The 26,502-nt window shown below is 44.5% G+C and overlaps 1 protein-coding gene across 5 annotated transcripts in view; it reads right to left on the reverse strand.

Annotated features, from left to right (window-relative positions):
• The window catches only part of LOC106599680 (zinc finger protein 521), a 147,838-nt gene that overhangs the window by 102,181 nt on the left and 19,155 nt on the right, over positions 1-26,502 (reverse strand). For all 5 annotated transcript variants that reach the window (XM_014190973.3, XM_014190971.3, XM_014190967.3 and 2 more), the window contains one exon: positions 18,885-19,097. Coding sequence is in view for 3 of the 5 variants with exons in the window: in XM_014190967.3 (XP_014046442.1) it covers positions 18,885-19,097 (213 nt within the window). In the remaining 2 variants the exon portion in view is untranslated. The remainder of the gene's footprint in view (positions 1-18,884; positions 19,098-26,502) is intronic.

The raw sequence follows: 26,502 nt of genomic DNA on the forward strand, positions 1-26,502 counted from the left end.
TGTGTAAGTGAAAGAAAGAAAGACAGACAGAGAGAGATTACGACCCTGACTACAATTCTCTCTCTCTCTCTCTTTCTCAATGAAAGCAAGGGAAGTGATGTGGAGAGTCAGGGCTCAGCAGCAGAAGGCAGGGTGAAATCGGTGTTAGAGATGATTGGAGGGATAGAGATGTGGAGGGAGAGAGGAAGAGGAGAGTGAGGTGGAGGGAGAGGAACATAGAGAGGGAGAAGGACTGAAAGAGGTAGAGCACACCAGAGAGGGGGCGGCAGATAGCCTAGCAGTTAAGATCATTGGGCCAGTAACCGAAAGGTCGCTGGTTTTAATCCCCAGAGGTGGAAAAATCTGCTGTTCTGCCCTTGAGCAAGGCAGTTAACCCCTAACAACTGCTTCCCGGGCGCTGGGGATGTCGATTAAGGCAGTCCCACGTACCTTTCTGATTCAGAGGGGTTGGGTTAAATATGGAAGATTCATTTTGGTTGAATAAATTCAGTTGTGCAAATGACTAGGTATTCCCTTCCCATGTTTCCATGGAGTCTGTCTGCCCCAATTCTCACACATCACCCTTGTACCACACAGTTTACTTTGTGCAAGGGCCTCCCGAGTGGCGCAGCGGTCAAAGGCAGTACAGACCCGGGTTTGATCCCAGGCTGTGTCACAGCCAGCCATGACCGGGAGACCCATGAGGCGGTGCACAATTGGCCCAGCGTTGTCCGGGTTAGGGGAGTGTTTGGCCGGCCGGTATTTCCTTGTTCCATCGTGCTCTAGCGCCTCCTTGTGGTGGGCTGGGCGCCTGCAAGCTGCCTCGGCGTCTGCAAGCTGCCTCATCACAAGCTTGACGATGTTTCCTCCGACACATTGGTGCGGCTGGCTTCCGGGTTAAGCGAGCAGTGTGTCAAGAAGCAGTGCGGATTGGCAGGGTTGTGTTTCGGGGGAGGCATGACACTCGACCCTCCCGAGTCTGTAGGGGAGTTGCTGCGATGGGACAATTGGATATCACAAAACATTTTACTTTTGGCAATTTGTCTGTCTCATTTGTTGAATTTGGATCTGCAAACTGTATGTACCTACATAGCTGCTCAAAGTGGTTGTGTGGCATATTACTACCTACACTACATGGCCAAAAGTATATGGACACCTGCTCATAGAACATCTCATTCCAAAATCATGGACATTCATATGGAGTTGGTCCCCCCTTTGCTGCTATAACAGCCTCCACTCTTCTAGGAAGGCTTTCCACTATTCGTGGGGACATTTCTGCAGGGATTTGCTTCCATTCAGCCACAAAAGCATTAGTGAGGTCGGGCACTGATGTTGGGCAATTAGGCCTGGATCGCAGTTGCCATTCCAATTCATCCCAAAGATTTTCGATGGGATTGAGGTCAGGGCTCAGTGCAGGCCAGTCAAGTTCTTCCACACCGATCTCGACAAACCATTTTTGTATGGACCTCACTTTGTGCACGCGGGCATTGTCATGCTGAAACAGGAAAGGGCCTTCCCCAAACTGTTGCTACAAAGTTGGAAGCACAGAATCGTCTAAAATATCATTGTATGCTGTAGTGTTAAGATTCCCTTCACTGGAACTAAGGGGCCTAGCCCGAACCATGAAAAACAGCACCAGACATTTATTCGTCCTCCACCAAACTTTACAATTGGCACTATGCATTCGGGCAGGTAACATTTTCCTGGCATCCACCAAACCAAGATTCATCCGTTAGACTGCCAGACTTTGTGAAGCGTGATTCTTCACTCCAGAGAATGCATTTCCACTGCTCCAGAGTCCAATGGCGGCGAGCTTTACACCACTCCAGCTGACGCTTGGCATTGCACATGGTGATCTTAGGCTTGTGTTCGGCTGCTTGGCCATGGAAACCCATTTCATGAAGCTCCTGACGAACTTGTGATGGTGTTGCTTCCAGTGGCAGTTTGGAAACTGGGTAGTGAGTATTGCAACCAAGGACTGTCGATTTTTACGCGCTACACGCTTCAGTACTTGGCGGTCTCATTCTGTGAGCTTGTGTGGCCTACCACTTCGCGGCTGAGCCATTGTTGCTCCTAGATGTTTCCACTTCACAATAAGAGCACTTACAGTTGACCGGGGCAGCTCTAGAAGGGCAGAAATTTGACGAACTGACTTGTTGGAAAGGTGGCATCCTATGACGGTGCCACGTTGAAAGTCACTGAGCTCTTCAATAAGGCCATTCTACTGCCAATGTTTGTCTATGGAGATTGCGTGGCTGTGTGCTCAATTTTATACACCTGTCAGCAACGGGAATACTAGTTTGAAGGGGTGTCCACATACTTTTGGCTATATAGTGCATATAGAGTATGGTACCCTGAGGGCGGCGTTAGTAGACCAGCGTAGGCGACCCTGCAAAGGCCCCTTCCCAGAAACTGTAGTATAAAGGCATTCAAAATGCAGCTTGTGCATTCACTTTGTGATGGCTACAGTGTGCAAGAAGCGGGTAGCCAAAAGTACAGCACCAGGGGGTGTGGACCGAGTTGTTACTCATCATTAGAAAGCACACCACTCCCTGGTGAAATTTAAAGGGCGCAAGAGAGGGTGTGTGGTGTGCATCCATAGTGGACGCAGGGCAAAGAGTGGGAGATGTGTAGAAACCTCCTTTGGGTGCTCTATGTGTTCTGTGCCACTTTGCAGGATGGGGCCGTGCTTCCAGAAGTTCCATGACATGCTGTAGGCTAAATGCAAACACTAAAGTGACAGTGTGAAATATGAATTTGTCCTACAAATCTTAGAGGGAAATTGTGTACTTTTTAAAATTGTGTTTTGTATCTTCTGTCTGTATGTGTCTGCATGCATTGAATTGCTGTCAAAGAAGGCTACTATTTCTACATTTTGTGTCAGGCCTGGTCTGTGCTAAATCTTATTGAGAGGTCATCTACATTTTGAAATAGGCTCTAAATAGTTGTTTTCATTTTTACATTGTTACAGAATTAAGAATCTTTGTCAATCCAATAGCCTACTTTGTGTTTGTGCATTTACATTTGTTCTCTGGATCCTTTTCGATGTAATACTTGTTGCATTTACTGAATTGTTGTCAAAGTACTATTTCGTGCCACTTTGTAGGATGGGGCGGTGCCTCGAGAAATGTTGTAGGCTAAATGCAAACACTCAAGTGACAGCGTGACATGAATTTGTCCTTCAAATCTCATAGGGAAATAATATTGTCTCTGAACAGTAGTTGTTTTTTGTATCTTCTCTCTGTCTATCTAATACTGTAGGCTACTGTTTCTACATTTTGTGTCAGGCCTGGTCTGTATTAAATGTTATTGAAAGAGGTTATCTACATTTTGAAAGTCTCTGAATAGTTGTTGTTACATTGTTAAAGAAATAAGAATCATTATCAATCAAATAGCCTACTTTGTGTGGGTTTTGAAATACTTTCTGAATATTGTCCTCTGGTCACATTTTGGATTATTTTCAAAATATTTATAATATATTATACTTGGGTGAGTAATTTAGTCAAATGTACTACCATTTAAATAGTCTAGGTTTATTTGTTGTGTTGAGTGTTAGTAGTTTTTACACAATGGAAGACAAAATGAGTGTTATTCCTATTGACATGAATGTGGTGTCATATTAAAGAAGAGGTTGTGCTATTTAAAACTAAGTTAATGTGTTATTGTCATTTGTTCTTTGTTTTTGAGCCATGTCTGTTTGTTTAAAATGTGTGAGAAAATTTGCTTAATCTTGAAAATTCTCAGTAATCTACAGTACATCAGCAATCTAGAATTATATTGGGGTCTAAAGGGTTAAGTTATTGACTGGACGTTCAAATAGTTTCCCAAATGTAGATAACTGTTGCACAATGTTGCCATATTGAACGCAGCCCAGAGCCCAGCTTGTATGGAACTCCTGATCTTCTACATTTCATAAGCCCCTGTCTAACCAATCATGATCTGATCATGATCTACTGATCCGGAGATGTGGATGCATTGGCCTCTAGCCCCCTCCTCTCCTCCTCTTCCTCCTCCTCGCATGGCACGGTACATGGTGCTCCTGAACGGACCTGCAGTGGAGATTAGTAATCATCCAGGGTGTGCATATTGATGGCCATGTTTGCATATTTACTAGCCTCAGAGCCCAGTCGCCTGAGGTGAGAAGCAAATTACATTTCTGCTGCTTACCCCTACTCTGACAACTCTCTCTCTCTCTCGCACTCCTTCAATCTCTCTCACTCACTTGTGTGGGGGGGTTCTTTATTTTTTCCCACCTCCCTCAGTCATTTCTCTTAGCATGCTGATCAGTCATCTTGGGGTGAGCATCCTCCTCCTCCTAGCCTGCCCTGGTTGCATCCATGGCAGATAGCACTGTGTCATTTGGATAACATCATCACAGTGTAATCTTGTTGGAGAGAACAATCAGTTTACTTTGGAATTAGGCATTCGGTCGGTGGAGTACAGAGAGAGAGAGGATCTCACAGGGTTTAAGGGACGCAAACGGAAGCACGCTCTATGGAATAAGGTCCGGATGCTGATTGGGCGATCACCACCCACACAGGCGCCATGTGAGAGTAATGGATGGCCAATAGGAAACAGGAATAATAATGCATTCGGATTAAAATCCAATCACACGTTAGGTTTTTGGTGTGTTGACACTATTTGTGGAACAAAACCCAGCTCACGATGTGGAGAATGCCAAGATGCCTCATGCTTTGACTGAGGGCACATGATGTCCTAATCTTCTCAATTTACAACAACCCAGTGTCTCTTGGCTGACAATTCCTTTGAGCTATTTTTCTAATTTAGATTTTTTTTGTTTGTGTACATCCAGTGAATACAGAATGAAGCTGATTTAAATGGCTGGATGTTATTGTGGCTGTAAAGGTTGGTCGTAGTGAAGACTGCAGGTGGTTGGTTCTTTGCTCACTTTAAAACAGTGACTGATTTAGCGCTGGGCTACAGTACCACAGGTGGCGAGTTACTATTCAATCAGGGGTTTTAATGCCTCAGTTTAGTGCAGAGTCACGGCCAAACCTGGCACACAGCGCAGCCCTCTGCAGAATTCTAACCAACCGCAAGCCGGGTGGCTATCTGTTAGGAGAGTCTCCATCTCTGATCAAATTGATTGGCTGACTCCCCCCCCCCCCCCCCCCCCCAGACAATCAATCAAGTGGGAAGGTGTGAGATGCATAGATTGGATGACCTTTACATTCACAGCAGTAAAGAGACCCCCCCCCCGCACACCCCAACCCACTGCTCTGAAGCATAAGAGGACATCTCCATATACCTGACACTATGGGTTAGGTATCAGGACACCGTAGTGTTTGTCCTGCCAAAGCACAATCCAGCGGGTACCCTGAGTGACCCTGAAAAAGACACCCATCTTGCAGATAAAAATGAATTTATGAAACCACCACATTCCAGCTTTAAAAAATGATTATAAAAATACTGCAGCTTATTTTTTTTGGAAATCTTTCTTGGTGGGTGGTGAACTCCCCATCCTGGAGAAGGAGGGGGGGCTGCTCTGGCCCTCACCACCCCACCCCAGACACCATCCCACTGGCCTGGCCAACAACAACAACCCCTGGGAGGTGAGGTGGAGGAGTTGGAGGAGGTAGGGAAACACTGGGACTTTGATCGTGCCTGTATTGACAAACATGTCAGAGTAAAAGTTAAGTTTAGTCTTTTAGGTCATAATGATAATTGGTTATATAGACAAGGGGGACCTGATCATAGACCAGCACACTGAGACATTACTTTATGAATACAGGTCCAGAGTTCCTGAAGCTCAGTGGCCAGCAGGCCAGCAGGATGCCGTCACACAGCTGGCTCTGTTCCTTCCTGTGGGTCCAGCCCGGTCCACAGAATACAGCCCACGGGGACACATAAACCTGTCGGACCAGTCACTCTTTCCACCGCCCCCCTCCCTTCCCTCCATACTTCCCTCCTTCCCACCGCACTGCTGGCCGGACAGTTTGGCAAAGCCGTATGCGTCTCAGGAAAAAGCCCTTTGGGGATCAATGTGCAGTACATTTCCACACAGACGTAGGCAAAAAAAATCCTGTGACCTTTTCATTAGTAAGCATTAACAGCTAGTAAGGTCCAAAAGCCAGTGCTAGGGCTCTTTTAGGACTAGGTGCCATGTTCTCTAAGCACAGTGCCGTACAGCAAACTCCCCTGTTTCTAAAGCCCTCATTTGGTCCCATACGGATTCCAGACAGACGCACAGTATCTTAAGAAAGCACAGCAGCCCTGAAAAGCTCCTTGGCATTTGATATGCTAATACTGAGTGCTAATTACGAGCTGGGTGTGTTTGTTCATGTTTCACACGCCACGTGATTGTTTATTAATTCTAACCGGAGCAAGCTAGCGAGCGTTCATTTGCCACCGGCACGCCAGACACCTGTTAGGGTGGCTTCTGATCAAAGGAAATATAATGACTGCAAAAAACAAAAAAACATTCTATCAGATGAAAAAAGAGATCATCTCGAGGTAATGTTAAGATTTCTGGTCAGAATTGTAAAGTACTGTATTTATTACCAAACAACAACCACGCGTATAGATGAATTGATAAGGTTGTTATTGATACATTCAATTAACATATTTATTATTGAATAGCTATGCATAGTAGCTATGTCACCTCTATGGTAGTAATACATACACCACATACACCTAGGTTCACACACATCTTGAATAAATGGAGTCTGTAGGTAGTGGAACAACTGAAAAATCTACCTTTCACAGAGCATAAAAACGAACAAAATCTAGCCCAGACACACCGTTCGTAATGTTTTCAAAATTCATTATTTGGCTTTTTTCCACATTTGTCTAGTTGTGTTTCTCCATATAATTATTTGGTGAGCAGCAGCAAGTTTGAGCGAAACCAAAAAATGAAATAATTTGAATTCCTGGGACCCTGAGGAGAACGAGTGGATCACAGAGGTAAGATCTGAGCTAGCTCTTCTTGCCCTTCTGTAGGCTGCAACACTACCTGGTAAACATCACAACGCCACACAACCTCCTCACTTTCAAAACACGTCAACCAACCGTTACCTAGGCTCTTTAGGCACTGGGGCAGTCGACTGTCTTGAGCATCCAGGAATTTAGACTTGATTTGTGTTTCTCTCGTCGGAGAGTCGGCGCACGTAACCTGTCTGGCATTAATGATGTCGTTAATAAATCAGGGGCTAGATGCAGACGGTGGGTCATGCTCTGGATTTGCCTGGCAGGGCATGGTGCTTCTTGGTTCTCAGAGATAAGCTCCAGCGTGGGGGTCTTATCTGCCTCCTGCAGCCCCACCCAGCAGCACCGTGCGCTGGACACACAACCAGTCAACTCATCACCCGGTAATTACCACCTCTGACGTTTCAACAAAGATGCCCTGCCTGCATACACCATGCTGCCTACCAGTACTGTCTGTCCCTCTATCCTATCATACATTGCCCTGCTGAAAATACTGCCTGTCTGCTGCTCCCTTTCTCTCTAGCGTCTAGTCGTTTCATGGCAGCATCACCCCAACATGGAGGTTCATGTTTTGCAATAGTGTTTATGTGAGGTCTGATGTCATTCTTGGTACAGTCTCGAGGCAGGGAACTCGGTGTTCTGGCTTCAATGTAGGTGGCAGGGTAAATCCTGTACCTACCTGGATCATACTGTATATGTTGTGAGGGATAAAGTCATTTGTGTTAGGGTGTCTTTACCAGGGGCTTAAGTCATTTGCGTGTAACACTCTCTCTCTCCGTCGGGGAGAAGGAGTCGGTCATCTCATGGCTTCAGCCTAGCAGCCAGAGTCACTCGGTGTTACAAAGCGAGGGAGCGTTTTCTTTTATTCAATTGTTTTCCACTTCCACGAGCGCGTGCCAAGAGGGAGGAAAGCGCCGGCTTAACACGCTCTGCAATTCAACATGGCCAGACGCAGTCCTATTAAGATTTAATGTGCCATTCTTCTGCCTGACTCAGAGGCTGAGTAGGAGAGTGAACAAAGAGCAGAGAGAGAGAGAGAGAGAGAGAGAGAGAGAGAGAGAGAGAGAGAGAGAGAGAGAGAGAGAGAGAGAGAGAGAGAGAGAGAGAGAGAGAGAGAGAGAGAGAGAGAGAGACAGAGAGAGAGAGAGAGAGAGAGAGAGAGAGAGAGAGAGAGAGAGAGAGAGACCGGGCCTCAGTCAAACGTCCTCCTAGTGACGTGTCTGATAATGACAAACAGACCATAGACAAAAACAGGGCAAACCACAACAGTGTTGCAAATACGTCATTTCACAGAATATACCTGATATTATATGTCTACTTACATGATATTATCTGCATCCTTCCCATTACATTAGCCTATCAACCCTGCTCCTCTATCGCCATCTGATCTCAAAGGAGGTCATGTGGATGAATGTTAAAGACACAGAACCCCTAGAGCTAAAAATAATGTTTAGTCTCCGGTGGAAAGTCCAAGCATGCAGGTGTGTGTACGTGTGTGTTTACTATGATTGTAGGTATGTGTGTGAGTGAGTGAGAGGGAGAGAGCCAGAGGGGCGAGGGGATGGAGGGAGAGATGGCAATAGATATAGATAGCAATAGATAGAGACATGATTATTCAAGTGAAGGAGGTACCGAAAAAGGGCAGAGAGAAGCCGAGCTGCTGAGCTGGTCCAAGTTGGCCATCAGATAATTATGTCTCCTATACAGGCACAAACAAACAGACTCATCCATTATTATTTTGATTGTGTTTCTGCAGAAACTGCAGATCGCGGCTGACAAAGACCAATGAATACTTTATATGGTGCATAATTTGTGCGGTGTGAAGCACAGGGGAGAGAGGAAGAGGGCGTCCTCAAGAGGGCATATGCTTTGAATTCCTAATGACACTCCTGTTAATGTTACCGGCTCAGTCGCACAGAGAGGAAACACAAGGGGCCGCTACACTGAGGAGTCAGATCAACTACTTTACACACACGCACACACACACACAAACACACGCGCACACACACACGCGCACACACACAAACACACAAGGGAAAGACTCCAGCCTAATTCTGAGAGCTCACTCTACCATGAGGTCTCTTTTCAGTGGCTGTGTTGTGCCAGAAGTCTCTGCTATTCTCCCCTGACCGCCTCTCCCCCTTTCAAAGCCTTGTAATCACTGTGCCACCCTTTGTACTGGCAAGTCACAAGACGCCCAGGCAAAAACGCGCCGGAATTTCTGATGAACGGCAAAAAGCTCAGAGTTGGGCTAATCAGGGCTGCTCATGTCACCTCTCTCTCTTTCTCAGTGTCTCAAAAGGCTTTTGAAGAAAATAAAGTATTTGCAGTTCATTGGCACATTCTTCTTGGCAGCCGCAGAGCAGCTGTTGGATCAATACATGCCTTTTTTCTTAGTGGAAAAAACCCCCCAAGTTCAGCCAAACAGTTATTACAAAACACGGTCTGCCAGCGACTAGTTCATCATATTTGTGGTTATTACAGGACATTTCCATGCCGCTGACCGAAAGGCTTGATGTTAAATAACTTTTATGTACTTCAAACCAACATGTTAGTGTACAAAGTCAGACAAGGCGAACATATTCAGTGTGACTTCCTGTCATTTAATTCTGTATCTTAAATGCTTAAAAATAAACTACGCTTAATTCTCAACTGAGAGAACAGAAACAGCCCTCCTACTCCTACGTATGTTCCTACCAATTCCCATCAAATAACTGCAGTATTGCCTGAATTGTCTGGTAGGAAATACTGCATCTCATTTTCTCAAAGTACATTAGTATACTTTCCTCATAAATCAAACATTTATTTTATCGGATGTTGACTGCATCGCTAAATCTCCACAAGCAAGAGCAGAAAAAGTAAAGAATCGACATAATATAAATCCATGTAAGGCCCAGTTCTCTTTTTATGATTGATTTCTTTATCTGAGGGAAGCAGAAGACATGCTCTTTTTGCTTTCACAGTGGCTGGCAGGAAAACAGAGAGAGACACTTATTAAAAAGGTCATCTCAAAGAGGGTTAAAATAGCAGACCACAGATCTCTCCTGAGGGTCGAGCCGTGCCCTTTTCTCTAGTGAAGGACACAAGAAAAGGTGTTGCACTAGGGAGCAGGCCAGTAATGAAAGAATGGCCACTATGATGACAGCACTGTGATATTCAAATGTCTCCAGCAGCAGTGTTCTGTAGGATAATACATTTTACAGTGCAAGGCAAGCCACTTTGAAACTGGCTATCTTTTGAATTAAAATCAGTGCTGATGCCATTGTCTTTATTTACGTAAAGACAATAAGTCCTGAGTGTATATGCCATTACACTGTTATATATCTCAACTATAAATAATGTATACGTGTCAACCGTAACTTTCTCTTTCCGGCGATGGAATCGCTAACAATGCGAGCCAGAGCAGACAATGCAAGAGACTGAGATTGTGGAGAGACAAAGTGTGAGAGCGAGAGCGAGGGAGAGAGTCTGCGGTTAAAATTGGCTAAAAACACACACATTTCTTTCCACAGGGCCGTGGGATGAGACAGGGATGCAGCTTAAGCCCCACCCTCTTCAACATATATATATATATAGCAACAAATTGGCGAGGGCACTAGAACAGTCTGCAGCACCCGGCCTCACCCTACTAGAATCTGAAGTCAAATGTCTGCTGTTTGCTGATGATCTGGTGCTTTTGTCACCAATCAAGGAGGGCCTACAGCAGCACCCAGAGCTTCTGCACATATTCTCCCAGACCTAGACCCTGACAGTAAATCTCAGTAAGACAAAAATAATGGTGTTCAAAAAAAGGTCCAGTCGCCAGGACCACAAATACAAATTCCATATAGACACCATTGCCCTAGAGCACACAAAAGACTATACATACCTCAGCCTAAACATCAGCATCACAGGTAACTCTGATTCAGAGGGATTGGGTTAAAGGCAGAAGACACATTTCAGTCGAATGCATTCAGTTGTACAACTGACTAGGTATCCCCCTTTCACATTCCCTTTCCCTAACTTCCACAAATCTGTGAAAGAGCTGAGAGACAAGGCAAGAAGGGCCTTCTATGCCATCAAAAATAACATAAAATTGGACATACCAATTAGGATCTGGCTAAAAATACTTGAATCAGTTATAGAACCCATTGCCCTTATGGTTGTGAAGTCTGGGGTCTGCTCACTAACCAAGAATTCACAAAATGGGACAAACACCAAATTGAGACTCCAAATAATGCATGCAGAGCAGAATTAGGCCGATACCCGCTAATTATCAAAATCCAGACAAGAGCCGTTAAATTCTATAACCACCTAAAAGGAAGCGATTCCCAAACCTTCCATAACAAAGCCATCACCTATAGAGAGATGAACCTGGAGATGAGTCCCCTAAGCAAGCTGGTCCTGGGGCTCTGTTCACAAACACAAACAGACCCCACAGAGCCCCAGTACAACAACACAATTAGACCCAACCAAATCCTGAGAAAACAAAAAGATAATTACTTGACAAAGAATTATTGGAAAGAATTAACCAAAAAACAGATCAAACTAGAATGCTATTTGGCCCTAAACAAAGAGTACACAGTGGCAGAATACCCTACCACTGTGAATGACCCAAATTTAAGGAAAGCTTTGAGTATGTACAGACTCCGTGAGCATAGCCTTGCTAGGCCGCCGTAGGCAGACATGGCTCTCAAGAGAAGACAGGCTATGTGCACAAAATTAGGTGGAAACTGAGCTGCACTTCCTAACCTCCTGCCAAATGTATGACCATATTTGAGAAACATATTTCCCTCAGATTACACAGATCCACAAATAATTTGAAAACAAACCCAATTTTGATCAACTCCCATATCTACTGGGTGAAATACCACAGTGTGCCATCACAGCAGCAATATGTGTGACCTGTTGCCACAAGAAAAGGGCAACCAGAGAAGAACAAACCCTATCGTAAATACAATCCATATTTATGTTTATTTACTTTCCCCTTTGTACTTTAACCATTTGCACATCGTTATAACACTGTATATATACATAATATGACATTTGTAATGTCTTTATTCTTTTGGAACTTCTGTGAGTTTAATGTTTACTGCTCATTTTTAGTGTTTATTTAACTTTTGTTTATTATCTACTTCACTTGCTTTGGCAATGTTAACATATGTTTCCCATGCCAATAAAGCCCTTGAATGAATGACAAAGTGAATTGAGAGAGAGAGAGAGAGAGAGGCCTACGGAATAAAAGGCTGCCTCCTCTCTCTCCTTCCTCCTCCCCTGGGAAGCTTAAAGCCCTGACGGCAGGATGCTGATCCCAACACAGAAACCTGATCCGCAGCCATCCTGGAGCCTGGAGGGAGACCCCCCCCATCTACCCCCACACCCAGCCCCCCGGAGCCCCTCCAGTCCTACCCCAGAGTTAGAGGGATGCTTTGGGGGAGCATTCCTCCAGCCCAGCCTCTCCAATACTCTCCACTCTTGTGTCTCCGGAGAAGCATTATTCCAGCCCTGCCTTGCCTTCCACCCCAGCCTGTACTTTTAACACTGGAAGTCTCCCTCCGGGGGAGCATTCTTGCAGCCCTGCCCAAGCCCAAGACACTGTCTCTGGGGACACATTCCTGCAGCACTCTCCCTCCTCTCCCGTCTCCCTCTCCCAGGCTCTCTCTCGCCTTCCTCCGCAGTCCAGCATTAGCACGATCGATAGCACCGATCGCATCGGGGGGGCACGAGGCAATCCATACCCCCGTGCTCCCTTAGCGCACTGCAGTGGTCACGGCTTAAGTGCATAGAGAGGTGTTATACCTCGGCCAGACAGTGGGGAGACAATGGCAGCCATTGATCGGGGTGACATGTTACATCTCTCTCTCTTGTCTGTCGGGCGTGGTCTAGTAGATACTGTATGCTACAGCAGCAGGGTTTTTGGAGATTGTTTGTTCTTTCAACTGTGGATAGTGTTGGAAGGTTTAGTTACCAAGGGATAGTGGGAGTGTAGGTTTGGGACTGTGGGTTTGTAATGCGTATGTGCTTGCATGGGTGTACACATCCCTGTGCGTGCATTCTGAAATACTAGACTAAGTAAATAAGAACAACCCTTTCTAAACTTTCCACAAAATCCTACTAATTCTCAATATCAGGGTTGGTTCCAGTTAATGTGTTTCCTAAAAATAAAACATGAAAAAGTGATTGTGGAAGTGGAGGATTCAGCAGGTGCTGGTTGTTGATTAGAAAGTGGTTTTAATAAAGGATCCATCTGTGAGCTGAAAGTCGATGTAAAGCAGATTAATTGGTCATGGATGTCTACATAATGCCACATAGGAAATCTCTGAGAAGATTCCAGACCGAAAAAAAACACGAACGCGCACACATACACAGGCACCGCACACACACACACACACACACACACACACACACACACACACACACACACACACACACACACACACACACACACACACACACACACACACACACACACACACACACACAGTATCCTGTAAGTTTCTTCTCTCTCTCTCTCTCTCTCTGTTTGAATAGTAATAGAGTGGTTGTGCACAATCACAATACCCTAATGCCAATTACATTCCTTTTGTTTGGCTTCCACAGGGGCTCTGAGCCAAACTCCAGCATTCAGCAATTAAGACTTATTTGTCTGTGAGATTGACATTAATAAAGGCCTTTACTTAATTATCGGAGAAATAATATGCCCGAGTTGTTCATTGTGACCCTGTCAAGATAATGGATGACCCTGTCTAATGAGTGAGAACATGTTTGGCTATTGTTTTGCTCGAAATGCTCCAAAAAAATAAAAAAAACTCTCTAAAAAACCTTTCAGTCCTTTAATGGTGCCAATAGAAATATACCTCCCGGTGTTGCCAATCAGAACATAATAGGAAAAAGGTGAGCAATCAAACAAATCAAAAAGCTACTATAATTGGCAATAAAGTTCAAAGTCAATGGTACAGCATAAGCTTCTTTCCTTCTCGACTAGTACTAAAATGACCATAGCGCAATGATTTCATGTGTATGCCAAATAGAATGTGCTGGAATCAATATTGGTTTGATGGATTAGGGGGGCTGATGAGTTTACTTTTGAGGGGGGGGAGTATTTTTCGGGTAATAAAGGCTTAGTTCACAAATTTTGTGGGAATGTATGTATATGTATATGTATGTATGTATGTATGTATATATAAATAAATAAATAAATATACACACACACACACACACACACACACACACACACACAGTTGAAGTCGGAAGTTTACATACACCTCAGCCAAATACATTTAAACAACATTTTTCACAATTCCTGAAATTTAATCCTAGTAAAAATTCCCTGTCTTAGGTCAGTTAGGATCACCACTTTATTTTAAGAATGTGAAATGTCAGAATAATAGTAGAGAGAATGACTTATTTTAGCTTTTATTTCTTTCATCACATTCCCAGTGGGTCAGAAGTTTACATACACTCAATTAGTATTTGGTAGCATTGCCTTTAAATTGTTTAACTTGGGTCAAATGTTTCGGGTAGCCTTCGACAAGCTTCACACAATAACTTGGGTGAATTTTGGCCCATTCCTCTTGACAGAGCGGGTGTAACTGAGTCAGGATTGAAGGCCTCCTTGATCGCACATGCCTTTTCAGTTCTGCACATTTTCTATGGGATTGAGGTCAGGGCTTGTGATGGCCACTCAAATACCTTGACTTTGTTGTCCTTAAGCCATTTTGCCACAACTTTGGAAGTATGCTTGGGTCATTGTCCATTTGGAAGCTTTAACTTCCTGACTGATGTCTTGAGATGTTGTTTCAATATATCCACGTAATTTTCACGCCTCATGATGCTATCTATTTTGTGAGGTGCACCAGTCCCTCCTGCAGCAAAGCACAACCACAACATGATGCTGCCACCCTCGTGCTTCACGGTTGGGATGGTGTTCTTCGGCTTGCAAGCCTCCCCCTTTTTCCTCCAAACATAACGATGGTCATTATGGCCAAACAGTTCTATTTTTGTTTCATCAGACCAGAGGACATTTCTCCAAAAAGTATGATCTTTGTCCCCATGTGCAGTTGCAAACCGTAGTCTGGATTTCTTATGGCGGTTTTGGAGCTGTGGCTTCTTCCTTGCTGAGCAGCCTTTCAGGTTATGTCGATATAGGACTCGTTTTACTGTGGATATAGATACTTTTGTACCTGTTTCCTCCAGCATCTTCTAAAGGTCCTTTGCTGTTGTTCTGGGATTGATTTGCACTTTTTACACCAAAGTACGTTCTTTTCTAGGAGACAGAACACATCTGTTTCCTGAGCGGTATGACGGCTGCATGGTCCCATGGTGTTTATACCAGTGTACTATTGTTTGTACAGATGAACGTGGTACCTTCAGCGCTTGGTAATTGCTACCAAGGATGAACCAGACTTGAGGAGGTCTTCAACTATTTTCTGTGGTCTTGGCTGATTTCTTTTGATTTTCCCATGATGTCAAGCAAAGAGGCACTGAGTGTGAAGGTAGGCTTTGAAATACATCCACAGGTACACCTCCAATTGAATAAAATGATGTCAATTAGCCTATCAGAAGTTTCTAAAGCCATGACATCATTTTCTGGAATTTTCCAAGCTGTTTAAAGGCACAGTCAACTTAGTGTATGTAAACTTCTGACCCACTGGAATTGTGATACAGTGAATTATAAGTGAAATAATCTGTCTGTAAACAATTGTTGGAAAAATGACTTGTGTTATGCACAAAGTAGATGTCCTAACCGACTTGTCAAAACTATAGTTTGTTTACATGAAATTTGTTGAGTGGCTTAAAAACAAGTTATAATGACTCCAACCTAAGTGTATGTACTGAAGATCCTCAACACTGGGGCCCCACAAAGGTGCGGTCTCAGCCCTCTCCTGTACTCCCTGTTCACCCATGACTGCGTGGCCTTGCACGCTTGCAACTCAATCATCAAGTTTGCAGACAACATTACAGTGGTAGGCCTGATTACCAATAATGACGAGACGGCCTACAGGGAGGAGGTGAGGGTCCTCGGAGTGTGGTGTCAGGAAAATAGCCTCACACTTAACGTCAACAAAACAAAGTAGATTCAGGAACTTCAGGAAACAGCAGAGGGAGCACCCCCCCATCCACATCGACGAGACAGTAGTGGAGAAGGTGGAAAGTTTTAAGTTCCTCGGGCGTACACATCACGGACAAACTGAAATGGTCCACCCACACAGACAGTGTGGTGAAGAAGGCGCAAGAGCACCTCTTCACCCTCAGGAGGCTGAAGAAATGTGGCTTGTCATTTAAAACACTCACAAACTTTTACAGATGCACAATCGAGAGCATCCTGTCGGGCTGTATCACCGCGTGGTACGGCAGTTGCACCGCCCTCAAGGCTCTCCAGAGGGTGGTGCAGTCTGCACAACGCATCACCGGGGGCAAACTACCTGCTCTCCAGGACACCTACATCACCCGATGTCACAGGAAGGCCAATAAGACCATCAAGGACAACAACCACCCGAGCCACTGCCTGTTCACCCCGCTACCATCCAGAAGGCGAGGTCAGTACAGGTGCATCAAAGCTGGGACCGAGAGACTGAAAAACAGCTTTATCTCAAGGCCATCAGACTGTTAAACAGCCATCACTAACATAGAGAGGCTTCTGCCAACATACAGACTCAAATCTCTGGCCACTTAAATAAATGGACTTAATAAAGGTATCACTAGTCACTTTAAATAACGCCACTTTAATAATGTTTACATATCCTACATTACTCATCTCTCATATATATATATATATATATATATATATACTGTATTCTATACCATCTACTGCATCTTGCCAATGCCGCACGCCATCGCTCATCCATATATTTATATGTACATATACTTATTCATCCCTCTACATTTGTGTGTATCTGTGTGTATAAGGTAGTTGTTGTGAATTTGTTAGATTACTTGTAAGATATTACTGCATAGTCAGAATTGGAAGCACCAGCATTTCGCTACACTCGCATTAACATCTGCTAACCATGTGTATGTGACCAATAAAATTTGATTTGATTTGAAACCACTACTAAAGGACACCAATAATAAGAAAAGACTTGCTTGGGACAAGAAACTTGAGCGATGGACACTAGACTGATGGAAATCTGCCTTTTGGTCTGATGAGTCCAAATTTCTAGATTTGTGTTTCCATCTGCGGTGTCTTTGTGAGATGCGGAGTAGGTGAATGGATGATCTCCGCATGTGTGGTTCCCATGGTGAAGCATGGAGGAAGAGGTGTGATGGTGTGGGGTGCTTTGCTGATGACACTGTCTGTGATTTATTTCGAATTCAAGGCACACTTAACCAGCATGGCTACCACAACATTCTGCAGCGATACGTCATCCCATCTGGTTTGCGCTTAGTGGGACTATCATTTGTTTTTCAACAGGACAATGACCCAACACACCTCCAGGCTGTGTAAGGGCTATTTTACCAAGAAGTAGAGTGATGGAGTGGTGCATCAGATGACAATCCCCCGACCTCAAACCAATTGAGATGGTTTAGGATGAGTTGGACCGCAGAGTGGAGGAAAAGCATCCAACAATTGCTCAGCATATGTGGGAACTCCTTCAAGACTGTTTGAAAAGCATTCCAGGTGAAGCTGGTTGCATCGGCAAGGGGGCTACTTTAAAGAATCTAAAATCTAAAATATATTTGGATTTGTTTAACACGTTTTTGGGTGCTACATGATTCCATATGTGTTATTTCATAGTTTGATGTCTTCACTACTATTCTACAATGTAGAAAATAGTAAAAATAAAGAAAAACCCTTGAATGAGTAGGTGTGTCCAAACTTTTGAGTGGTACTGTACATATATGTACATATATGCACCCACACAGGTGTGAGCGGGTGAAGGAGCATGCAGAGACACAGACAAAAACAACTCCATTCAGTGAGACAGGCTTCCAGTCAATAGAAAAACTTTGTAACACTGATGTGGGATATCTTTCTGGTTGTTTGGAAATCTGAGACCACTCTGAAGCAGTCCTACCCTATAATTTGTGGTCGGCTGGTTGCGGGTTGCAAAATATGAAATGAAACTATGTCTGAGTATAAACAGAGGAGAGTCTGTACTGCTGTCTGATTGGGCAATACTTAATGTATCCCCCCCTCTCCCAATTACATTTAATACTCCTAAAATAAAGGAAGTCTAAATCTTCACATGAACTAATCTGCATATTGTTTATTTTATAGCCTGTCTTATTAAGAGAAAACAAACTTCTCCCCAAAAGTACGAGAATAAATGTGTGGCAGACTGTTCTTCTCAACATGGGACAGGACGGGACAGGACGGGACAGGGATAAAGGAGGACACCAACTCCATGAGAATCACATGGAGGAAACCTTCAGCAGCTCACATCATTAGTTCTCTGAGCCACCTTGTCAGAGTATTTATAGCAGTGCTCTTTTCATCCATCACATGTTCAATGACAGTCTGCCAATGGCACCCTTCCTTCTCTCTTCTCCCTCTCAGGGTCCCAGTAGACATGGAGGATTCCTCCACAGTAACAGGAGGGATCTCACTACAGTAGGGATCCACTTACAGAGGAGATCTGGTTACTTGTGAGGACTCAATGACATTGGCTTTGACTACTGGAGAATCTGACTGCTGTGGATTGGTGGAGTGTAGTGTGGTGCCTAAATACTCCGATTATTGCAAAAATAAGGGGGATTTTCTGTGTGTGTGTGATTGGTAATTATGGTGGTGATGAATAAAGATATGGGTTGTTGTCCCCTCTCCATTTGTATAGTGTGTCGTATTGGACATCCACCAATTTCATGGCATGCACTATTCATCGAAGGTAGACTAGTACTGAAGTCCCTTATGTGTGGTGTGTGTTGCACCCAGCACACTGTGTATGCTGATATTCTCCAGTGGGGAGACTGGAATGGGAGAGGTAGAGCTGAAGAGTAGTGGAAATGGAGGAGGGCTCGGTGGGCTGAGCGTTGTTTACCTGTCAGCTGGCATTGATTAATCTTGTGTTCGGTGAGATCGCTCAGCGACTCGAACACCTGCCGGCAGCTGTCGCAGCTGTGCAGCGCGGCCTCCTCGTCGTCCTCCTCCCCCTCCTTGCCTTCCTCTGGAGAGAGAAGCCTCTTCCTCAAACGCCTAGACCCGGCCTCAGCCTCACCATCCTCCAATTCCCTCTCGAGAGAACACTCTGGATCTGTTGGAGTCACAGGAAATGACACGACACAACACAGTTAGGTGAGTGACCCGAAGTGAAGAGGAAATGAGTGAAGAGGCGACCTCTGGGTGACAAAAATATTGTTTTAATAAAACAATAATAAAATGTGTAATAAAAATACAGGTTACATTTGGACTACTGTAACTCAAGCAATCACGTTGTAACATTGAGTGAGGACACACTGAAACGGACACACACACACACACACACAGTACCCACCACGCGCACACACACACACACGCAAAATGCACACACAAACACATTCCTATGTTATTAAAAATTGTATTAAGATTTGTTTGCCCTGCTTCAACCATGAAACTAGACTGAGGGAATATTTGTTGTTAATAAATTCAGGATTGTAGGTCTTGCCTGTTCTTCAAAATATGAGACTTCCACATGAGAATGCTGAATTGCATCACTCTGGCTGTGTCAAAGGAGACTGGAAACTAGACATATAATCTAGACATCCAACCTGGAACTACAGGCGAATAAAGAGAGACAGAGGAAGAGGATGTGCGTGGGTGAGTGAGAGAGAGAGATGGAGAGAGAGAGGAAGAGTACGTGAGTGGCTGAGTGAGAGAGAGAGAGAGAGAGAGGAAGAGTAGGTGAGTGGTTGAGTGAGAGAGAGAGAGAGAGAGTGGAGAGAGAGAGGAAGAGTATGTGAGTGGGTGAGTGAGAGAGAGAGAGGAAGAGTATGTGAGTGAGAGAGAGAGAGAGAGAGAGATGGAGAGAGAGAGGAAGAGTACGTGAGTGGTTGAGTGAGAGAGAGGGAGAGAGAGAGGAAGAGTACGTGAGTGGTTGAGGGAGAGAGCAATACGCAGGGCTGAGATTGGTGTGTGTTACCCCGTCGTCACGACACACTTCTCTGAATTATTCAACTCTGCTCGCAGGCAGCCTCGTGTCGCACTCATCAATATATTCTTCAATCCATCTGCACTTTTGGCACCTGTTGGCTTTGTCCTGTAGCAGTGCCAGTGGTGGGCTGACGACCGTGAACCAGGACTACCATTCTATGAACCAGGAAACTATAAACACTCAGGGAGACAGACAGACAGCACCAATAACCAGGTGATACTACAACACTACTACAACACAACAAACTCTGCATCGCTCGCTAATTTATTTTAAACATCTCCATTTCGAGAACAGTAAAAAACAAAACACATATGGTAAACTGGAGGGACAATATCAGCAGCATCTTTCAGATTCAGCAGGCAGCATCTTTCAGATTCAGCAGGCAGCATGGCCTGCAGTCCTTTCTCTCTCTCCCCCTGTTGTGTCTCTCCCACTTCAATACAATAAGGCTGATTACAAAGACATACTCACAATTAAACAATCATGGCCCGCACAGGTCTAACTCCCAAAGCTTTCTGGGGAGTAGAAGGAGCCCTCTCTACCCTGACTGGCAGCCATTTTGAGCCCCTTGCCAGTTCTCTTCGCACATCGTCTGAAAACTCTGGAGGGAACATTAGGAGCAGGCCTCCTTTCAGTCTTTCTGCCTAGCACACAGTTAAGAACGCTTAAGGACCTGGGCTGGGCAGGAAGTAGTGCACTAACGTGTCTGTGGCAGTGTGTTGGCATGATTCCAGGTCGTACATATGCGGGTTACATGTTGGCCAGCCATTTTAAAGTACTGGTCGGTCAGTGGGGTGCTCTTAAGATATTCCTCAGAGGAGAGACGTTCCAGAACTCAAGGCCACCCAGGATTTTTCCTCCCCCCCACCCCTATACTCCTCTCCTCTTCACTCCATTCCTCTCCACTTGCAGCCAAGTATTGATGTAACATCACACCCACCATTGTCCTTCCCTCTTGACGACGGAGGCTCTCGGAACATGCCCTCTAAAAATATCAGTGCTGTGGTTCCCACTGGGACCAGAGAACAGAAGGTGTTTCAAGAAAATTAAAATCCCAATCCTCGCAGATGCAGGCCTCGCCGAGCTCTCTGATGGGAATACTGCTTTTGACTGAGGCCAAACGCCACACAATATACACTAATGATTCATCCACACTAACAGGCTCAGCAGCAGAGCAGAGCACAGCTCCAATTGTGCCAGGAAAAACACCGTGGCTGAGAAACTTTTCACAGGCACCGAAAGGTCTAGTGAAATTACATAGCTTTTTGTTAAAGACTCAATTAATGGAAGCCTCTCATGACATTTTTTTGTCTATTGAATGGTTATAGTGGGCCATTCCGTAAATGAAGTCAGATTATGCTTTGGGTTACTCATTTAGGAATGCACAGCAAAAGGCTAAAAATACAACCTTAAATTATCCGATGAAAACATAAGATTTGACACCACTAACGTGGATCTAATCCGGGGTCATGGCTCTCTGTACAGCAGACGGACCCCATAGTCCCCCCCCCCCCCCCCCCCCCCTGATCTGTTGTTGTCTGGGTAAAGTGCTGAACATTGGGGGGCTTGACAGTGACATTACAAGGTCACGGCCATCCCAGGACCAGGGATTAGAAGCCTACCACATCACCAGATCAATACCGAGGATCCTGGGCCTCTCTGAGCCTCTCGGAGTCTCTCGGAGTCTCCTACAGTAATCCATCAGATCATGACATCCTCTTATACCAGGTCTCTACAGGCTGGACAGAATATCAATACATCTACTGCTGCTTGGAGGGGCTGACAATCACACACAGGAGATAGCATAGATTTGTGCAATATGAAGATTTTTCAGATTTTCTGCTTTGACTTGTGCTGCAGTGGCCATTTTTGGCTTCCATTGGTGTGGAGGTTTTTGTATTTTGAGGTTAGTTCTGAGTTTTAATGGTTGCTCATTGCTCACAGCAGTATAAGGTCATCAGAATTCATGAGCGATGGGGGAAAAAAAGGCGTTAATCTGTATTTAATACACAAAATCCATATGTTGAGGTCAGGTGGGATATCTGGATATTTGTTAAATAAGACCACAAAATCCATCTACATAATAAACTGCATGCATTGTCTATACATTTTCAAACGCTACAGAGGATATGATTTGGAGCTAAAAGCTCATAGATGATTAATAAATCAAAATGTGAAATTCGGGACAGCGATTGACGCCATTTTGAGTTGCCCAGAAATGCCTTCCTGGGGTCCATTCTTCATCCCTCTCCCTCTCGGCTATCTATTGAAGTACACTTAATATTCCACAACTTATATCTTGTGGGTCGCAGCCCCCCAAACCACACACCTTCATATTATTGAATATCTCTGCTCCTAAATATTTATAATGTTTTAATTGATGTTCTCCTTTCTGCTCCCTTCACCCAAACCAGGGAACCAGCAGGGCTCCAGCAGAGCCGGGCCCCCCACGTCCCCCCTACTGAGCACTTAGAGAGACAGGTGGGGCCGTACTGGCAATGGGGAGAGGGGAAGGAGAGGAGGGAGGGAGGGAGGGAGAGGTAAAGAGAGAAATGAAGGAAGAGATGGGGGTTGAGAGAGAGAGAGAGAGAGAGAGAGAGAGAGAGAGAGAGAGAGAGGAGAGAGAGAGAGAGAGAGAGCAAGAAAGCGACAGAGATGGAGAGACAGAGATGGCGAGAGAGAAAGAGACATCGAGAGAAGCAGAGTAAAGGGGAGCGAGAGACAGTGAGACGTTTTACGAGAGGTAGGCGGAATTTGTCTGACGCTATAGCTCTTTCCATGCTACACTGGAGGGCTCTCGGTTATTTCGAACTCAAATTCATTCATATCCATCCACAACATAAAGGGTGAAGACATTGCAGTAAATATCGCCCAAGGTGGTGCCATGCTCTCGCCTGCTCCATCTGTACTGTACGTCTAGTTCCATAAAGTTCAATATGAGTCCTTCTTTGTGCAGCGAAAGACCTCAGCGCTAAAAGCAAGCGTCATTACCATTTCATCCATCTCCATACTCATTTCCTCTCATATCCAAGAGATTCAGATCTTGTAGATGGTCCCTCCCTCCCCTCCTTCACCATGCTAAAACCCCCACCACCCACCCCCAAGTTCAAATTAAGAATTTATTTTAACCAGCGAGCAGCTTCTGTCGACACATGTCGGCAGGCCTGATCAAAGGTGTGCAAGCTCCTTTATCAGTGTGGAGGGCTGTCAGCAATAGGAGGACATTAAGATTGAACAACCTTCACACGGATGCTGCCTTCCGCCACCTCATTATTTAAAAATCTAAAACTTTAGATTTTTTTGGAGAGAGAAGAGAGGGAGATCACTTGCAATATAGGTCACACAGCCAGTCACATTACAGTACAGTCTAATGCCACATGTGAAAGCCTCAGAGTGTATCTATCTCTCCATGCTCTCCTCTCCTCCTTTGTGTGGCTATATGGGATTTGGGGTCCCTCCATTAGCCCGTCACATCCACTGATCCCAGATCATTAAAGCCTTGTCATGATCTAGCTCTGAGACGCTGGGAGCAGAGAGATCAACTGATACCACATTATTAAAGATTGTCATGTGTTAATGTGGAGAGGCTACAGAACAGAATGTTTTTAGCAGGTCCTAGATCAGATCGTCATGCAATGCAATGAGATCAGATTCATAAATACGTACTGATGGCTTATTTGACTGCATGTGTGTGTCTGAGTTCTTTGGATGTAGATTCAAGGTGTTATTGGAGAAATCGACAGTATGACTTTATTATGAAAAGCAAGTATAGAGTTGTTTATACCGTAGCTATTATATATTTACAATCACGTTGTTTTCTGAGCTTGACATAATACAGATTTAGGATCTTCATTTGATCACTCTTTTGTTGCTGAGAATTTTCCTGCACAGCACTGAAAACATGCACTAAAACACGGTTATATTAACAGTATTGCACTTTTCATGTAGCCAAATTTTGGCCAGCTAATAGCCTAACCAGCGATCAAGCAATATTATGGACGCAGGATTAATTTGCTGTGACAATACTGTTCAAGTTAAGATCCAACATCTGTATGTCACAAATCAACATGCAGCATCTTTATGAAATGTTCATGATTTATGTGGCGAGAAAGAGAAAAAGCTGCCAAACTATAACTGGAGGAGTTAGAAAAAACAACAAAAACAAGCCAGTAGCTTATATGATAAAGGAAGCAGCACATATCACAGGTAACACAGATGGCATCATTCGCCATTGTTGCATCAAAAATGATATAGGTACACAAAGGAAAGGAAATCAAAGGCAATGAATAAAGAACATGATTAGAATCCTTAAATTATGATCCATCTCTCTCTCTCTCTCTCTCTCTCTCTCTCTCTCTCTCTCTCTTGCTGATTTCTTAGCTTCTCTCTCTCTCCCTCTCTCTCTCTCTCGTTGATTTCTTAGCTTCTCTCTCTCCCTCTCTCTCTCTCGTTGATTTCTTAGCTTCTATCGCTCTCTCTTGCTGATTTCTTAGCTTCTCTCTCTCTCTCTCTCTCTCTCTCTCTCTCTCTCTCTCTCTCTCTCTCTCTCTCTCTCTCAGGGAGTTATACTATTGAACGAAGCACCTTGCCATGCCATTAGTGCAGTCAAACAACAAAGGAAATGAATAATAGAGAATATGATTTGAGAAGTGCTGGAGTGAAAGAGTCCTTTCCTCTTCCTGCTGTATGTAGAGAGCCCTGCAGTGCATTGATCTGTGGCTGGTTTAGCCCTCCTCCGCCGACGCTACCACTAGCTTGCACTACAGTAACAAGTACCTCGCCACCCAGAAAACCCTCAGATCTAACACACTCTTCTACAGACATACACACACGCACGTACGCACAAACATGGATGCACAGACACGCATGTAAGCGTGTACACACACACACCCTTTCTCTCACACCCAGAGCTCAGTCCACTCCACTTTTAACTGGAGCAGGCAAACTCTTCCACAAAATGGCCCCAACCAGCCACAGTCAGAAGTAAAAGAAAAGTGTACATAAAAGGGAGAAGAAAGAATGTGGAGCATGTGGTTATAATTACACACAGGCAGTGGAGGCTGTGGTAAAGCCAAGCTGTGGATCTTAAGCCTTCTCTCCGGGTAAAAAAGCACTCTGCCTCATTAAATCTCCCATATCATACTGTTCCTGCCCTCCGCACTAGCTAACTATAACGCTGGCTTTCCTCTTTACCAGAGAACCTCTTTTGTTATCATTTCCCCCTTTTCCTATTCTGCTACACATCAAACATAAGTGTGGTGTATAGAATAATAATACGCTAGGTACCTGGCTGTAGGACACAATGAACACACAGGCTCATAGAGGAACACTGCTGGGGGTCTACTTATGAGCCAAGCACTCGACACACCACGTCTGATTTAGCTAGGGCCTTGTCAAAGCCCTAATGGGTATTGTGAACACGTCAATCACTGATTAGTGGCCTACGAGCATGAAAAGATGCTGATTCATTGTTTCAGTTGTTTTTTGGGGGGGGAGTTTTTTTTTTACATCCAAAGGCTCTTGATTGGGCACAATGGGCAGTGGTCTAACCATAAGATCCTATGCTGTTGGGTTTGAAACCCATACTGTTCTTGATCATTGGTCCAAAACTGTATTTTCTGAAGGCCCCACATGGCAGGTCAAATCAAATCCAATTAAAATAAAATACAAATATTTGTCACATGCTTTGTAAACAACAGGTGTAGACTAACAGTGAAATGCTTACTTATGGGCCCTTCCCAACAATGCAGAGAGAAAGAAATAGAGAAATAATATAAAAAAAGTAATAACACATAATAATAAAACTAATAATAAATACATAATGAGTGGTGATAACTTGGCTATATACACGGGGTACCAGTACCGAGTCGATGTGCAGAGGTACAAGGTAACTGAGGTAGATATGCACATATAACAACAAGGAATAAAGTGGCTAGGCAACAGGATAGATTCAAAAACAGTAGCAGCAGCATATGTGATGAGTAAAAAAGAAAGTTTACGCAAAAAGGGTCAACGGAGATAGTCCGGGTAGCTATTTGGTCCACTATTTAACTAACTATTTAGCAGTCTTATGGTTTGGTGGTAGAAGCTGTTCAGGGTCCTGTTGGTTCCAGACTTCATCGGTACCGCTTGCCGGTGCGGTAGCAGAGAGAACAGTCCATGACTTGGGTGGCTTGAGTCTATGACAATTTGTATTGCCTTCCTCTAACACCGCCTGGTATAGAGGTCCTGGATGGCAGGGAGCTCGACCCCAGTGATGTACTGGGCCGTACGCACTACCCTCTGTAGTGTCTTGCAGTCTTACGCCAAGCAGTTGCCATACCAAGTGGTGATGTAATCAGTCAAGAGGCTCTCAATGGGGCAGCTGTATAACTTTTGGAGGATCTGGATCAAGTTGCAGAGGGAGGTGTTCAGTTCCAGGGGTCCTTAGCTTAGTGATGAGCTTGGAGGGCACAATGGTGTTCAACGCTGAGCTGTAGTCAATGAACAGCATTCTCAAATAAAGTAGGTGTTTCTTTTGTCCAGGTGG

The sequence above is a fragment of the Salmo salar genome, chromosome 03 (genome assembly GCF_965601325.2).
Source record: "Salmo salar chromosome 03, fSalSal1, whole genome shotgun sequence".
NCBI classification, from domain to species: Eukaryota; Metazoa; Chordata; class Actinopteri; order Salmoniformes; family Salmonidae; genus Salmo; species Salmo salar.